Genomic DNA, 16992 nt, shown 5'->3' on the forward strand with positions numbered 1-16992 from the left:
ATCTATCATCTCTTTTGCTGTTGGCAGTATAATGTGCTCTGATGACTCTGCCATAGTGGGATTTATTAGCAAAGGTGGAGAGTCTGAGTACAGGACTGTGGTGGACAGCTTTGTCACATGGTGTGAGCAGAACCATCTGCTGCTCAATGTGGCAAAGACAAGGGAGCTGGTTGTGGACCTGAGGAGGACCAAGACACACGTGGCTCCAGTTTCCATCGGTGAGCAGAGTGTGGACTTTGTTGAGGATTACAAATACCTGGGAGTGGTGTTGGACAATAAATTTGACTGGACTAAAAACACTGAAGCCCTCTACAAGAAGGGCCAGAGCCGCCTCTGTTTTCTGAGGAGGCTTCAATCCTTCAGTCCATCTGTCGGACTATGCTGAGGATTTTTTATGAGTCTGTGGTTGCCAGTGCCATTTTGTTTGCTGTTGTGTGCTGGGGCAGCAGACTGAAAGCAGCGGACACAAACAGACTCAATAAACTGATCAGAAGGGCCGGTGATGTTGTGGGGGTGGAGCTGGATTCCCTGACAGCAGTGTCAGACAGAAGGATGCTGTCTAAGCTGCAGGGGATCCTGGAGAACAGCTTCCATCCTCTCCACCACGCGCTGCTCAGGTGCAGGAGTACTTTCAGTGCCAGACTGATCCCTCCTAAATGCACCTCTGAGCGCCACAGGAGGTCATTCCTTCCTGTGGCGCTCAAACTGTACAACTCCTCCCTCTGAGATCAGACAGTCTGATCTAACACACTGTCTTGTTAATTATATCCATATTGGATTTATTGTAGACAAGATTTTACTGCACACAGTATTAGTTGTATTATATATCATCAGTTTTCACTTGCCTGGATTTTACTTGAATGTTTATTAATGTTTAGAATTTTATTAGGTTTTATTTTTATTCTACTCTTACTACTTTACCGTATTTTATATTTCTAACCTGTTTTTTTGATTCTGATTCTGATTCTGAGTAATGGTTGGTACCCACTGACCCTGGATCACTGTCTCCCTCTGATTTCCAGCTGTTGCCCAGTTCAATCACATTCTTGGCGGGCTTTTTGTTAGGCATCAGGTTGTCGTCAGAGGAGTTGTGGTTGTAGTTCCCACACATGCCGCACACCTGAAAAAAAAGTTGACCAACCACATAATTAATTTTTTGGCAGGCGTTTTGCTAAAAACAAAATGCAGTGGTCATATGTCTTAATACCTTGTTGAAGTATTCTCCAGGAATAGTGACCTCCAGGTGATGAACTCCGTCAAACTTCACTCTGAGACCAAAATTTGTGTCCAGTAGAACATAGGATCCACTGGTTATAACTGTGGCACTAACCAAATCAATGGAAACTGGGGTTCGCACACGTCGTTTATTCAGCTGAAAATCGAAAAAAAATGTCAGCCATTCACTGATCATTTTGTTTTGCTCTGTTATAAAACAGTGCTCCATACCAGAACTCTGCGGCTTTTCTGGAGTTCAACCACTGTGTCATGAGGCAGATAAACTGTGACGGAGCGAACATAAGATGCTTCTGGTTGACCACGCTCTTCATTTTTAGCCACTACTTTGAATGGAGTTACCATGGTTGTATTGCACACCTGAATGTTTCAGAAAAAGAATGTGAGAAATCTGTTTTACTTATCATGTTTACTGTAGATTGAATGAATTACTGACAACAGACAATACAGATGCGTGATGTGAGAAATTCAATCCCTACCTCCACCAATGTGTATGTGCAGGTGCCCATGAATGTGTGCATTACACCATCAAATGTGTAATAGTGAGGATCTCCAGCCACATGACACACTCCCTTACCTGTGGAAATAAGCCAAATAATGTCTGAGGCGGAAACAACTCCACATGCAGATCATTCAGTCTGTTGTTCAGTTTACCTGTCGAGTGACAGTCTAGCACTCCTTCCACCACTTTACACTCCTGTGCAGGGCTGCACTGCCAGGGCTCACAGGTAATGTTGTAATTGCCCATACACTTACACCGCTCTGTGCAATTAGTATTTGTAAACCAGGCGTCTCCAACCTACATTTGCATACAAATATTGCCCCAAAACAACTTTAACACACATCAGAAAAGTCCATGAAAATAAACGTCATTCTGTCCAAGCACACCTACCGGGCGGTATTTTCCATTTTCATCAGTACATCCACACTGGTCAAGTGGGACGCATTTGTCTCCACTGAGGATGAGGCCAGGGTTACAGTAGCAGCCCTCAACACAGGGTTTGTTGCAGGAGCCACCAGGGCCTGCTGGGTTCTGACAGCTGGGCTGGGGGCAGGCGGGTCCACATGAGTTGTAATGACTGCCCGGTGGACACTTCAGAGCTGGTGGGATGAGGAAAAGGAAATTTGTTATAAACAAGGCAAAACGCATTGTGCACACAGCTTGGCATCAACAACAAATTCTGGGATAGTGGTTTCAGCAGTAACAAACACATTGCTATAGATACACCAAAACCCACAGACTTACGACAGAATGTATTGTTTCTCCATGCAATGGACACTCCTGCAGCAGCACACATGTCAGCATAACTCTGAATGGCCTGGCACAGAGCCACAGGTTGACCTCCAGTGGCACACATGTCATATACACAGTTTCCAAAGTATGGCTCCGGGGGCACAACGGAGTGACAAGGCTTAAAAATCCCTAAAATTGAGAAGAGATGTAGAAAAGATTATAATAATCACTTTGTCATTTAATTTCCACCTGAGGTTAATACGCATTGTCACAAAGTGCTTTTCTAAAGAGGCAGCTTCTTGTTTTAAGAAATGAAGCTAACAAGTATGTGTCAAAAATACAATTCCTCAAGTGGTCACTCACTGGCACTCCTTCCAATACAGCTTTATGTTTGCTTTACAGCAGAAAAAAAACTGTTCTAAAAGCTGGTCTAAGTTCTTAGTATGAAGTGTGTGTGTGTCACTGACCATTGGGATCTGTGATCATGCCACAGCTGGTGGGCTTCTTGGCGTCATCCTCCACCTTGTCATCACAGTCTTCCTGTCCTCCACCATTAGTACAACTGGAAAGACAGTGAGGCCTTCATTAGAAAGGATCAAGTAATTTTATGTCCATTCATTGTCTGCTGCTTATTAAGGGCTGCGTTGCAGAGGTACCAGATTAAAAAAAGACAACATGAGGTGAACCCATGTTGCTCTCAGCTGGGTCCAATACGGAGCAGCTGTCCACCATGTTCTCACTGACAAAAGCCTTCCCTGGGGCATGGCTCCCAGGTGAGACCCTAGATTCCATTTCGTTAGGAGAGAAACTGAATTCTTTGTAATCCTGTGTTCTGTTTTACTTGTTTCTGTTGTAGTCTGTGTTTTGTTATGAGTGTTTACGCTCCCTGGTTACTTTAGTAGAATTGTATTTCATAGTTCCGTTTTTAATTCTGTTCCTGACCTCCCTCGTGTGTTTGTAGTTGTTCCGTCAAAGTCCGTCTTCCCATGTGTTTTACTTTCTAGTGTTTTCCCTCTGTTATGATTGCTTGCTTAATGTGTCTCACCTGTGTCTTGTTACCCTCATGTATATAAGTCCTTGTCACTTTGCCTGCTCACCTCTGTCTTGTGTCTGTGTTGTGTTGGATTTCCTGGTACCTGCGCTTTGGTTATGTTTTATTTTCCCTTGGGGTCTTTTGTAGTGATTATTGGTCTTTGTGTTTATGGACTTTGGTTTTTTATTTATTATGAGTCTCATTTTTGGTTAAATGTTTGTCTTTGAGTAGTCTGCGTTTGGGTCCTCCCTGCACACATCCTGACAGTTCTCTGTCAAGCTGCTGCTGCTGCAAAAACACTTCCTATGCAGATGCATCCCATTAAAACTGGTCCTGCTTTGTTTTACTTTGTATGAATAATTACTGACATTCAGAGTAACAAACATATAAAGAAAATGGAAATGTGAGCGTTAACAGGATCAAATGAACATCCGTTGTAGTGTGATATCACTCACTCAGGCCGCGGGTCTGGAACCTGCCAGCTGTCTCCCAGTTCATTGGTGTTAGCAGCTGGTGTATTGTCTGGTTTTAAGTTGTCATCCTTGGGGTTCCCATTGAAGTTACCTGCAAGAGCAACAAACATTATGACTCTGTAATCAGTCAGTTTTAGGGATGGCACTCTTTTTGGCTTAAATTTAAATGTGATTGTCATAAAAAATATTCATATTTTTGCAGTGGGTCTTACCACACATGCCACAAAGCAATCCATTATAGGAGGTTGGGACAGTGACATCAGCATGGTGATTGCCATCAAATCGTACCCTTAGGCCAAATGATGTCTCTAGGACAACAAACTTTCCACTGAAGTAGATCTCAATTCCACTGATGGAGTTAACAGGCGGGACAACCACTGTACCATTGACCTGATGAATAAATACAGATGGAGACATTTAATCATAGCAGTGGTTGGTGCTTTGACTACTAATCAAAATGTTGAAATTTGAGATTTGTGCTATGCTTCACGACAAAATACACAACTTTTGCTATCAGTATCAGGTAACATACCTGGACTACACGGCCCTTGCCAAGGATGACTGTTACACCATTCACATTGATCACCACGGAACTGACATAAGACACCTGCTTGTTACTTCCTCTGTGCTCGTTCTGTGTATCGACAGAGAAATAGGGCATGCCAGAGGAGACGTTGCATGGTTTGGTCAAGGTGTAGGAACAGGCTCCCATGTAGTGGTGGGTGTGTTTGTCAAAGGTGGTGTAATGAGGGTCACCAGATACTGAACAGATACCATTTCCTGAACAAGAGAAATAGAAATGTCTGTTTGATTTATATACCATGTAGAAACAGATCATCCTTTGATTCAAATGGAAAAGACAAACAGACTTCATTTTACGCCTATTTAATTCACAATAAAAGGTCACTGTTTAACACGATAAACATACCTAGAGGGCGACATTCATATTCTCCGTTGTGCAGCTGGCAGCTCTCAGTGGTTGGTTTACAGCTGGTGTTATGACATTGGATCGAGCCTCCACTGTGACATACACACCTCTGCTCACAGCCCTCTAAATACCAGTCATCCCCCGCCTGACAAAAAAATGCCAAAATATATATGAACTTTTTCTTTATCTCTAGAATAGATAAATAAAACTGTGGCCTTGGAAGAAACATTTTGTTGTTCTAGTTTCTATCATTGTCTTCCTGAACACTCTGATATGATGAACCTGTTGAAGGTTTACTTGGTTCATTTTCACTTCTCTTTCATATGGATCTTCTGAAAAGCTCTGTTTGGTCAGCATCTGCACAAACAAGTCTACACAAACATGTCACCTGCATGCAAGGAAAAGCCTAGAGACTTTTTGCTGCCATGCTTTACATACAGATAGAGTTTCTTCAACATAGTGTCACCATGCACCAAGAGTAGACCCATGTGGCTGTGATAGACCCCATAAAACATCAAGCATTGAAAGCAATCAGTGTTGTAGTGTTCAAAACATCTGCACCACACAATCTAATATTTTACTCTTTGTTGTTTACTTTCAGCCAACACAATGGTCTGGCTTGAGTGGAAGCCACTGTCATAACTCTAGTGTTTTCTGGTGATGGAAGACAAAATAAATAAATGTAGTAAAGGAAGTTTTCTTACAGCCTTTGAAACATTTGAGCACTTTAAGTTTTCACATTTATACCCTTACATTCATACCAGCCTTGTTTTATGTCAGTCTAAACATTTGACCTTGCAGTTCAGGATAAATTGAATTTGTTGTTCCTACTTACAGGATGATAGGCTCCACTGGTGTCAACACAACCACAATCCTTCAGTGACACACATTGGTCATTGCTAAGGACGAAGCCAGGGTTACACTTGCAGCCTTCCACACACACGTTCTCACACCCAGGTGGTCCAACCACACCCAGGCATGTCTCAGGACAGGAACTCACACACAGAGAGTAGGAGCTGTTGGGAGGACAGGCCAGGGCTATATAGCAGAGAGACAAATGATAGATAAGAGGAAGGTAGCAAGAAAGATAAAAAACAGGACAGTAGGATTCAAAAGGAGATGAACATGGATATTTTACACTGAAACATGTTCACATAGTTATAAGGGACTAGAACTCTCACTTAATGTGTCTTAGTCTTAGGTTTTAAAACACCTGATGCAGAATCCAGAGAAACAATAATCAATAACACTGAGTACTCACGACAGAAGTCGGGAGTCCTCCAAGGGTAGACTTTAGCTTTTGCACTCTGGCAGGCATCGGTGTAGGCCTGGAGCTGGTCACAGAGCACGTGCTGCTGCCCGTTGAATTGACACATGTCATACACACAGCTTTGGAAAAATGGTGTGGGATTCACCACACTGATACACTCCCTGCAACAAAGAAAAAGTTCACATTTCCAAGTGAAAATCTTTCCTAAAAAATCTTGTCTCACCCTCTAAATTGTGGTAGACTGATCTAGATAGTAAAACTAAATTCACTATGCAGTTGATATTGTTATGTAGGACTAGCCATTAGCTTAACATTAACCTTGCCCTTTTTATTTAATCAGTTTTTGTAAAATATGCTTTCAACTACAACTACAGGTTGTAGGAGCAGTCAAGTGTTTAGACTGTTATAAGGAGCTTTGTAATGAACATCTTTAGGCAGCCTTTTTTATAGATATTTGTTTTATTTGTGGTGCAAAGCATCATGAAGAACCTGATTCAGATTCAGACGCTATGGCTCTTTATGACCTTGACTGTGTGACTGTGGGAGTGTGCTCTATTGTGTAGTTCAGGGTCAAAAAAGTACAAAAGTTCAAAAGCTTAACAACAAGCTATAACTGTAATCTCAAATAAGATATGAGTCCAATAATCTTCAGAAAGATACCATAATCTTTGCAATAGAAAGGTCTACAAACACTTTAGTTCTATGATAAACATTGGTCACCTGTTTTAAAATATAACTGTGCAGTTTTAAGCCACATACAACTAACTAATAAACAATCACTTTTGCTATTCAAAAACATGTTACCATCACTGTCTGTTCTACTCTTTGACCAAGATATTTAATTTGATACACGCCCTACACTACACTACAGACACTGCTAAGAACAGGGAGTGCCTTATTTACTGTATGATATGTACATAGATATGATGTCTAACTTTACAATCACAATGTACTGATAATAACGCATAGTTGGAATGTTATCTTACCTGAAGGGTCCAGCAGGGTCCTTAATTTTGCCACATTTGTCTGGTTTCACCACCTCAGCCTCAAGTTTGGGGTCACAGTCTGGGTCAGGCTTTGTCCCTGGGGTACAACTGATCAACAAAAAAGAGTTTTTTCCTTTAAAAAAAACTAGAATGGAAAAACATGTATTCATGGCAGGGAAGACTCATCACCCCACATTCGACCCCCGCCTGTGATTGATTTCTCCACTGGTTTTAAAGATGGTCAATTATACATATCATATATAATCATACATAATGTATGATTGACATTCCCTCTTGTTGCTAAACTCATGTTCACAATGTCCATGTTCATAACGCAGCTTAGCCACATGCTTGAAGAAAGTTGGAAGGAAACCTGTAAATTCTCAGACTATAGTGCGTAGTTGGATGTGTATTAACTCACATGTCATCTTCATCTTCTGTTGTCTGCCAGCTGTTCCCAAAGTCATTGACATTTCCTACCAGAGAGCCATCTGGTTTAGTGAAGTCATTGTTTGGATTTCCATCATAGTCACCACAGAGGCCACACATTTGGTCATGGTAGGAGCTGGAGGGACAAAAACAGCAGGATTAAGAGATGAGGAGATCTTAAGATGCCTTTCGACTTAAAAGGCCAAACACTGTTTGGCCTTTTAATGGATTCTAAACCCTAAGACAGAAATCTGTTAAGCCAGGGTAGCATCAATGAAAGATACACAATCAATGGATTTACAAAATCTTTGAATTTTGAACAACCATTTTAGACCAATATATAAATGTCTCACAGAGTTGCACAGCTTTAACTATTATTTTTGTTTTAAAAAAAATCACATATTCACAAATCCCTATACTAACCTTGGAACTGTGATTTGGGCATAATGGTTTCCATCCCAACGCACTTGCAGGCCAAAAGGTGTCTGCAGAGTGATGAACTGACCAGCAAGACTAAGGGATATGAGGGGAGATGGGGAGTGAGGCAGGGCCACCCGACGTCCATTCACCTATACCAAAGAGATAAAGATAAAGATCATGCTAAAGATAATGTTAAATGAGGCTGCAGATATAGTGGAATTTGTTTGCATGAGAAGGCAAAACACTGAGACAAAAAAAAACTTTGATTTGACTAATCCACAGAGGGAGATGCAGATGAAGACTGTGGATAGATCTATGGGATTATGGCGATGGAAAGTAATAAAAGGAACAAGAGTAAGAAAAGGTGAGGAGAATACAAAGAATGTTCTAAAATGTAATTTCACTAAACCAGAGGATTAAGACAGATATAGACAAAGAACTACAGCTGCAGTGTGTAACAGCTGCTGTGTAGTGCTTTATGTTTCATCTTTCCTTGTGATTGTAAATATAAGCTGTCAGCCTCACAAGAAGTCAATATTAGCATATACCAATTTAAGATGTTATGTAGGAAATATAAGCCACACTGACCAATGTTTTCCTGGCCTTCATCAGGGTCACAGTTATTCCATTCACTGTGACATAGAGTTTTCTAAGATAGGATAAACCAGGCAGTCCTCTCTCCTCATTTTTCCCCTCCACAGAGAACCAAGGGCCTGCACGGGGAAAAAGACACCATTTAAAATTAAATTAAATTAAAATTAAATTTGAAAACTTTATTAGTCCCACAATGGGGAAATTGCTTAAGGCAACCCAGCAAAGAGCGTCATACGAATTTGTGTGTCATCCTCCAAAATACTGTGTATATTAAAATTGTTATTTCACTTTTTCATAGTTGTATTGCCACCTTTCTGTGTAGGGTAACATCAGTTAGATATGTTGCTGTAATGTTTAAATTGGTTGTTGTCTCATTTTGACAAACACCAATAATGCTGACAAAAGTTGACAGATGGGTATAGAGTTATGAGTGGAACATTTCACCAGGTATTGAATTAGGAAGTGTCCACTGTAGGACAACCTACCTAAATGTTTTTTTTGTCCACCATGTTGAGAAGTCCATCAAAATACATTTGACCTGCACTGTATTTGTAAAACCACAGGAAGGCGCTAAATAACAGCCCCTTCCTGGCACTAAATGTAAACACATGCCATATCTATTGATATAAATATGGACCACTTCTGTTTTCTTTGTGAGAAAAGGCTGAAAGAATTTCCTACCTGTGTTATTTCTGCAGGTTCTGGCTAATGTATAAGTACAGGTTCCCATGAAGGTATAGAACTTCTTGTCAAATGTGTTGTAGTGAGGATCTCCAGAGACCACGCAGTCCTGAGAGCCTAAGAAGAAGCAACAACCCAAGAGTTCACAAACATGTAGTAACAGTGCAGTTCTCTGCTGCTAATGATTTATCTGCATTAAAAACACATCGGTTTTGTTATTATGTTGCAACTTAAGGTTAAGGTTATATGCAGAACTTGCAAGTGTACATGTTTAGGGTTATTAGAAATATACACAGGATAAATTTGCTGTATTGAAAACTAAGGTACACATTAAAAATGATGGAATATAAATAGGATGACATAATAATAATAAACGGCTAATAATGAATTTTTGAAATGTGTTGGCGCTATCAAATCCCAGCAGTGGGTATCTGAATCACAATCAGAATTTTCTTTACTTATCCTAAAGGGGAAATTCTTTTTGTTACAGACAAAAAATGAAAAGATAAGCATAGAATTAAAATTTAATAAATATCAAAGTACACTACCCCAGATTTGTACCTAAACCACCTCAGTATGAACTTACCAGTGGGATAGCAGCCAAGCTCTCCATTCTGGTGTTTACACTCGTGCATTGGGGGACAATCAAAGGCCTCACAAGTAACAAATGGAGGATCACATCTACACTTCAGCTTACAGTCCTCCACATAAAACTCCTCACCAGGCTAAGACACAAACAACCAATAAGTCAGTAAAGAGGACGGTGGGTGAAATGAATGCCAATCGTTTTTTCTGCTAGCCTAACAGACCAACTTCACTGTACCTGATAATACTGGCCATTGGTGTGTTTGCAGCCACAGGAACTCCTCTTGACGCACTTGCCAGCACTTAGGACATAGCCGGGATCACACACACAAGCCTCAGAGCAAGGGCCACTGCAGGAGGGAGGTTTACCAGAACATGTCTCTTGACATGGGTCTGCACAGTGCTCATAGTGGCTGTTGGGGGGGCATTTTAGTGCTTGGGGAATAACAAAAAACAGAGGTCAGACAGGAATAAAAGGGCTGGAATAGAAGCAGGTTCTGACTGCAGTGTATTTAGGACTCCTTTATGTCATTAAATGTTTCTTCCTTATTTACAGAGATGGTGAGGAACATTTTGCTATAGGACTAATTTAGTCCATCATTCATTCAAAAGTTTGAAGCAACACAACTGAACTTGTTAGAATTCTTTGAAGACATTTTGCTCTTATCTAAGTTGTTTTAAGATGCATCATGAAGCTTCTTGGAGGAGCAGTAACACAAGTCTACAAGGAACTCTAACAGCAGTTGCCTTGCTTCAAACTTTTGAATAAAAATGAAGTGAATGACCCAGAATCTTTATCAGCAATCACTCACGGCAGAAGGTTTCGTTCCTCCAGGGTTTAATGTTTACTCCACGGTCCTGGCATTCATTGACATAGGCTTCAATGGCTTCGCAGAGTATTGTATTAGCTCCATCCAGTTCACACAAGTCAAAGATGCAGTCCCTGAAATAAGTCTGTAAACACAAAGCGAGTTTGTTGAAGCACTTTAACCAGAAATACAAATGTCTCTTTGTTGACTGATATAGTATTTAGACTGGCTCATAGGCACCACATACAATAATTTATGGTGAGTCAATCCATCCTGTAAAAAAACCTAATGAGCAGTATACAAATATGAGAATTTGGAGATAAACTCAGTATTATATAATATATTTAGTAGTGTTTGTGGCAGAAGACTGCTGCTGGCTGCATGTACTTACATTAGGGTTGACTTTGGGGTGGCACGCAGCGAAAGGACCCTTTTTGTCCAGAAGGATGCCACAGTATCCAGAGCTCTCATATAGTTCTTGCTCTTCTTCATCACAAACAGGGATTGTGGTGTTGGGTTTCTTGTTACATCTGTCAACACAACCATTTAAAAAGTTCATATTAAACGTTACAGAAACAAATATTGGTAGTAAAAGTCTTTTCTGTATTTGATGGTATCAGAAAATATAAAAGTAACAATTTGTAAAGTTATTTTATCATTTAATAAAATAGATGTCAACAGAAATGGCTAATTGTTAAGACGATGAAAAAGTATCAGTGTACATTTCTATAATAGAAGGCATCTAAGAAAACCTGTAAGATGATCAGGTGGACGAGCTATAACATCACTAATTGCTTTGTCTGCAGTCCCTAATGTCAATATGTGCAAGTAAGGAGATGCCCATGAAAATCCCAGACATGTTAATTTGATCTTCCAGTCACAAATCACTTCATGGACTTATACTGGAATATGATTTTGGACATCTTAACACTAATTCCTCAATCAGTGTATCAGTATCAGCTTGTATCAGTGCAGAACTCACTCTGGATCAGTGTTCCAGCTGTGACCAAAATCATTGGGATTGCTGGTCAAGGTTCCATCAGGTTTACGGAAGTCATCTTTAGCATCTCCATCATAGTCTCCACACAGTCCACATAGCTTGCTCTGATAGCTGCAGATTATAAAACATTTGCAAGTTAAAATGTTGTCAGAGCTTGCTGTTCTTGCTGTTTCCCCTATGTGCATTGGCTTTACTTACTCTTTGATGACTTTGATGTCCATGAAGTGGTTTCCATCATAGCGAACAGTTACACCAAAATTCAAGGACACTGTGTAGTGCTTTCCTGACTTGAAAACTGAAACTCCATGAGCTGGAGCCACTGGTAGGTTGGTATTGGTCCCATTTACCTGTATGGGAAGGGATGGTGCGAATACCATTAGTTATTATAAGTTTATAATGAGACTGAGGTTGGTGAAAAGCAGCCAAAGATGGGGTGCTGTCGATAGAACAGTTTCATTTTGCAGTTTTTCTTCTTACCTGTACAGTGCCGCCTTTGAGAATGGAGACCTTTACCATGTGTACATATACATGTACAGCCTTTACATAAGAGATGGTAGGTGTGTTGTGGCGATGTTCATTGTCAGCATGGACCTCAAAGTATGGTAAAGTGGTGTCATTGCAGGGTTTAGACATCAAATAACTGCAGTTGCCCATGAAGTTGTATGTGCGTTTGTCAAAGGTGGTGTAGTGAGGATCCCCAGATGCTATGCATGTGGATGTACCTACAGAAGGAGCAAATTAGGAACTGTACATTAAGAGTTATTTTGTCACAGCTAAAACTTATTAAACAACCAGTTCTAAACTAGCAGTCTGAGCAGCAAACCTTTTACTTGTAACTTGAAATTAGACTACTGGATATAGTTTCTATTGCACTGAAAGTGTCTGGTCCCTATAGCAGCAGTCACAGAGTCACAGTACAGAGCAACAGGAGGTAAACTTTAAACTGTGTCTGATGATGATCCCAGCATCTGTAAGTAACATCGGTCTTTCACAGAGAAAGGATGCAAACATGAGCCCAACAATTGACACTGAATGACAGTGACTAAATGATCCTAGGTTATCAATAATAATAAACTATCATTGTTCAAACTAGATGAGTTTGAGCTGCAAATACTGGCTCCTGCACATTTTTATGTCGTCAAACATTATTACCTTTAGGATAACAGCCTGCAACCCCATTAACTTCTCGACACTCTTCAGTGGGGTCACAAGAGTTATCCACACATTCCAAAGTGTAGTTTCCTGCACAGCGACACAGTTTTGTGCAGCCATCTCCAAATACAATCTCACCAGGCTGAAAGAAAATTGAACACAGAAGGGTGTACATGATATGTAAATAAAGCTGCATAGCACTTTCTACTGTTTTGTCATAATACCTTTTTTTTCTTTGACAAAAAATACATTTGTGTTTGTTTGATTGCTGACCTCATAATAATTATTCTGGTCATCTAGACATCCACATGTCTCCAGTGGCACACAGCGCTGTCCTTTGAAGACAAACCCTGGTTTACAGAAGCAGCCGCTGATACAGGAGCCAGAACAGTTTGCCGATGGTTCCTTACAGGTGGGGATACAAGCTGGACCACATTCTAGATACTCTGAGTTAGGAGGACAAGGTTCTGCAGGGAAAGAAAATGTGGTAAAACAAAAATGTTAAAAAGGAAAGCTACATGAACATTTAAAATATTTGATAGAAACATGCCATACTTGGTGGTTTTGGTGTGGTGGGTCCAGGAGTTGTTGGTTTTGGTGTAGTGGGTCTAGGAGTTGTTGGTTTTGGTGTAGTTGTTCCTGCAATTGTGGGTTTTGCATTAAAAACACATCGGTTTTGTTATTACATTGCAACTTGATATTAAGGTTATATGCTCCTATGCTAAATCATCCATATTTTTGATTCAGCAATTTATGTTATTAACTGTGCCCGCTTGGGGGTCAGGCACTGGGTTTCTGTAAAGCAACTAGAGACCATCCTGATTGTATGAAGACATTATATATAAATAAAATTGTATTTAATTGAATTTTTTAAATGTGTTGGCGCTATCAAATCCCAGCAGTGGGTATCTGAATCACAATCAGAATTTTCTTTACTTATCCCAAAGGGGAAAATCTTTTTGTTACAGACAAAAAATGAAAAGATAAGCATAGAATTAAAATTTAATAAATATCAAAGTACACTACCCCAGATTTGTATCTAATCCAGTATGAACTTACCAGTGGGATAGCAGCCAAGCTCTCCATTCTGGTGTTTACACTCGTGCATTGGGGGACAATCAAAGGCCTCACAAGTAACAAATGGAGGATCACATCTACACTTCAGCTTACAGTCCTCCACATAAAACTCCTCACCAGGCTAAGACACAAACAACCAATAAGTCAGTAAAGAGGACGGTGGGTGAAATGAATGCCAATCGTTTTTTCTGCTAGCCTAACAGACCAACTTCACTGTACCTGATAATACTGGCCATTGGTGTGTTTGCAGCCACAGGAACTCCTCTTGACGCACTTGCCAGCACTTAGGACATAGCCGGGATCACACACACAAGCCTCAGAGCAAGGGCCACTGCAGGAGGGAGGTTTACCAGAACATGTCTCTTGACATGGGTCTGCACAGTGCTCGTAGTGGCTGTTGGGGGGGCATTTTAGTGCTTGGGGAATAACAAAAAACAGAGGTCAGACAGGAATAAAAGGGCTGGAATAGAAGCAGGTTCTGACTGCAGTGTATTTAGGACTCCTTTATGTCATTAAATGTTTCTTCCTTATTTACAGAGATGGTGAGGAACATTTTGCTATAGGACTAATTTAGTCCATCATTCATTCAAAAGTTTGAAGCAACACAACTGAACTTGTTAGAATTCCTTGAAGACATTTTGCTCTTATCTAAGTTGTTTTAAGATTCATCATGAAGCTTCTTGGAGGAGCAGTAACACAAGTCCACAAGGAACTCTAACAGCAGTTGCCTTGCTTCAAACTTTTGAATAAAAATGAAGTGAATGACCCAGAATCTTTATCAGCAATCACTCACGGCAGAAGGTTTCGTTCCTCCAGGGTTTAATGTTTACTCCACGGTCCTGGCATTCATTGACATAGGCTTCAATGGCTTCGCAGAGTATTGTATTAGCTCCATCCAGTTCACACAAGTCAAAGATGCAGTCCCTGAAATAAGTCTGTAAACACAAAGCGAGTTTGTTGAAGCACTTTAACCAGAAATACAAATGTCTCTTTGTTGACTGGTATAGTATTTATACTGGCTCATAGGCACCACATACAATAATTTATGGTGAGTCAATCCATCCTGTAAAAAACCTAATGAGCAGTATACAAATATGAGAATTTGGAGATAAACTCAGTATTATATAATATATTTAGTAGTGTTTGTGGCAGAAGACTGCTGCTGGCTGCATGTACTTACATTAGGGTTGACTTTGGGGTGGCACGCAGTGAAAGGACCCTTTTTGTCCAGAAGGATGCCACAGTATCCAGAGCTCTCATATAGTTCTTGCTCTTCTTCATCACAAACAGGGATTGTGGTGTTGGGTTTCTTGTTACATCTGTCAACACAACCATTTAATAAAAAGTTCATATTAAACGTTACAGAAACAAATATTGGTAGTAAAAGTCTTTTCTGTATTTGATGGTATCAGAAAATATAAAAGTAACAATTTGTAAAGTTATTTTATCATTTAATAAAATAGATGTCAACAGAAATGGCTAATTGTTAAGACGATGAAAAAGTATCAGTGTACATTTCTATAATAGAAGGCATCTAAGAAAACCTGTAAGATGATCAGGTGGACGAGCTATAACATCACTAATTGCTTTGTCTGCAGTCCCTAATGTCAATATGTGCAAGTAAGGAGATGCCCATGAAAATCCCAGACATGTTAATTTGATCTTCCAGTCACAAATCACTTCATGGACTTATACTGGAATATGATTTTGGACATCTTAACACTAATTCCTCAATCAGTGTATCAGTATCAGCTTGTATCAGTGCAGAACTCACTCTGGATCAGTGTTCCAGCTGTGACCAAAATCATTGGGATTGCTGGTCAAGGTTCCATCAGGTTTACGGAAGTCATCTTTAGCATCTCCATCATAGTCTCCACACAGTCCACATAGCTTGCTCTGATAGCTGCAGATTATAAAACATTTGCAAGTTAAAATGTTGTCAGAGCTTGCTGTTCTTGCTGTTTCCCCTATGTGCATTGGCTTTACTTACTCTTTGATGACTTTGATGTCCATGAAGTGGTTTCCATCATAGCGAACAGTTACACCAAAATTCAAGGACACTGTGTAGTGCTTTCCTGACTTGAAAACTGAAACTCCATGAGCTGGAGCCACTGGTAGGTTGGTATTGGTCCCATTTACCTGTATGGGAAGGGATGGTGCGAATACCATTAGTTATTATAAGTTTATAATGAGACTGAGGTTGGTGAAAAGCAGCCAAAGATGGGGTGCTGTCGATAGAACAGTTTCATTTTGCAGTTTTTCTTCTTACCTGTACAGTGCCGCCTTTGAGAATGGAGACCTTTACCATGTGTACATATACATGTACAGCCTTTACATAAGAGATGGTAGGTGTGTTGTGGCGATGTTCATTGTCAGCATGGACCTCAAAGTATGGTAAAGTGGTGTCATTGCAGGGTTTAGACATCAAATAACTGCAGTTGCCCATGAAGTTGTATGTGCGTTTGTCAAAGGTGGTGTAGTGAGGATCCCCAGATGCTATGCATGTGGATGTACCTACAGAAGGAGCAAATTAGGAACTGTACATTAAGAGTTATTTTGTCACAGCTAAAACTTATTAAACAACCAGTTCTAAACTAGCAGTCTGAGCAGCAAACCTTTTACTTGTAACTTGAAATTAGACTACTGGATATAGTTTCTATTGCACTGAAAGTGTCTGGTCCCTATAGCAGCAGTCACAGAGTCACAGTACAGAGCAACAGGAGGTAAACTTTAAACTGTGTCTGATGATGATCCCAGCATCTGTAAGTAACATCGGTCTTTCACAGAGAAAGGATGCAAACATGAGCCCAACAATTGACACTGAATGACAGTGACTAAATGATCCTAGGTTATCAATAATAATAAACTATCATTGTTCAAACTAGATGAGTTTGAGCTGCAAATACTGGCTCCTGCACATTTTTATGTCGTCAAACATTATTACCTTTAGGATAACAGCCTGCAACCCCATTAACTTCTCGACACTCTTCAGTGGGGTCACAAGAGTTATCCACACATTCCAAAGTGTAGTTTCCTGCACAGCGACACAGTTTTGTGCAGCCATCTCCAAATACAATCTCACCAGGCT

At 40.2% G+C, this 16992-nt stretch overlaps 1 protein-coding gene across 4 annotated transcripts in view; it reads right to left on the minus strand.

Annotated features, from left to right (window-relative positions):
• Positions 1 to 16992, minus strand: part of zanl (zonadhesin, like) — a 30876-nt gene that overhangs the window by 5263 nt on the left and 8621 nt on the right. For all 4 annotated transcript variants that reach the window (XM_028429668.1, XM_028429670.1, XM_028429669.1 and 1 more), the window contains 37 exons: positions 16849 to 16990; positions 16174 to 16418; positions 15895 to 16043; positions 15679 to 15807; positions 15085 to 15223; positions 14698 to 14839; positions 14124 to 14320; positions 13887 to 14025; positions 13383 to 13466; positions 13101 to 13294; positions 12828 to 12969; positions 12153 to 12397; positions 11874 to 12022; positions 11658 to 11786; positions 11067 to 11205; positions 10679 to 10820; positions 10105 to 10301; positions 9868 to 10006; positions 9282 to 9398; positions 8595 to 8719; positions 8010 to 8155; positions 7579 to 7722; positions 7158 to 7265; positions 6163 to 6332; positions 5737 to 5939; positions 4902 to 5046; positions 4506 to 4753; positions 4186 to 4363; positions 3956 to 4064; positions 2935 to 3029; positions 2480 to 2656; positions 2126 to 2334; positions 1888 to 2032; positions 1713 to 1810; positions 1447 to 1593; positions 1208 to 1372; positions 993 to 1120 (listed from right to left, as the gene is read on the minus strand). In XM_028429668.1, coding sequence (XP_028285469.1) covers positions 993 to 1120; positions 1208 to 1372; positions 1447 to 1593; positions 1713 to 1810; positions 1888 to 2032; positions 2126 to 2334; positions 2480 to 2656; positions 2935 to 3029; positions 3956 to 4064; positions 4186 to 4363; positions 4506 to 4753; positions 4902 to 5046; positions 5737 to 5939; positions 6163 to 6332; positions 7158 to 7265; positions 7579 to 7722; positions 8010 to 8155; positions 8595 to 8719; positions 9282 to 9398; positions 9868 to 10006; positions 10105 to 10301; positions 10679 to 10820; positions 11067 to 11205; positions 11658 to 11786; positions 11874 to 12022; positions 12153 to 12397; positions 12828 to 12969; positions 13101 to 13294; positions 13383 to 13466; positions 13887 to 14025; positions 14124 to 14320; positions 14698 to 14839; positions 15085 to 15223; positions 15679 to 15807; positions 15895 to 16043; positions 16174 to 16418; positions 16849 to 16990 — 5699 coding nt within the window. The remainder of the gene's footprint in view (positions 1 to 992; positions 1121 to 1207; positions 1373 to 1446; positions 1594 to 1712; positions 1811 to 1887; positions 2033 to 2125; positions 2335 to 2479; positions 2657 to 2934; positions 3030 to 3955; positions 4065 to 4185; positions 4364 to 4505; positions 4754 to 4901; positions 5047 to 5736; positions 5940 to 6162; positions 6333 to 7157; positions 7266 to 7578; positions 7723 to 8009; positions 8156 to 8594; positions 8720 to 9281; positions 9399 to 9867; positions 10007 to 10104; positions 10302 to 10678; positions 10821 to 11066; positions 11206 to 11657; positions 11787 to 11873; positions 12023 to 12152; positions 12398 to 12827; positions 12970 to 13100; positions 13295 to 13382; positions 13467 to 13886; positions 14026 to 14123; positions 14321 to 14697; positions 14840 to 15084; positions 15224 to 15678; positions 15808 to 15894; positions 16044 to 16173; positions 16419 to 16848; positions 16991 to 16992) is intronic.

This window comes from Parambassis ranga, chromosome 18, assembly GCF_900634625.1.
Source record: "Parambassis ranga chromosome 18, fParRan2.1, whole genome shotgun sequence".
NCBI classification, from domain to species: Eukaryota; Metazoa; Chordata; class Actinopteri; family Ambassidae; genus Parambassis; species Parambassis ranga.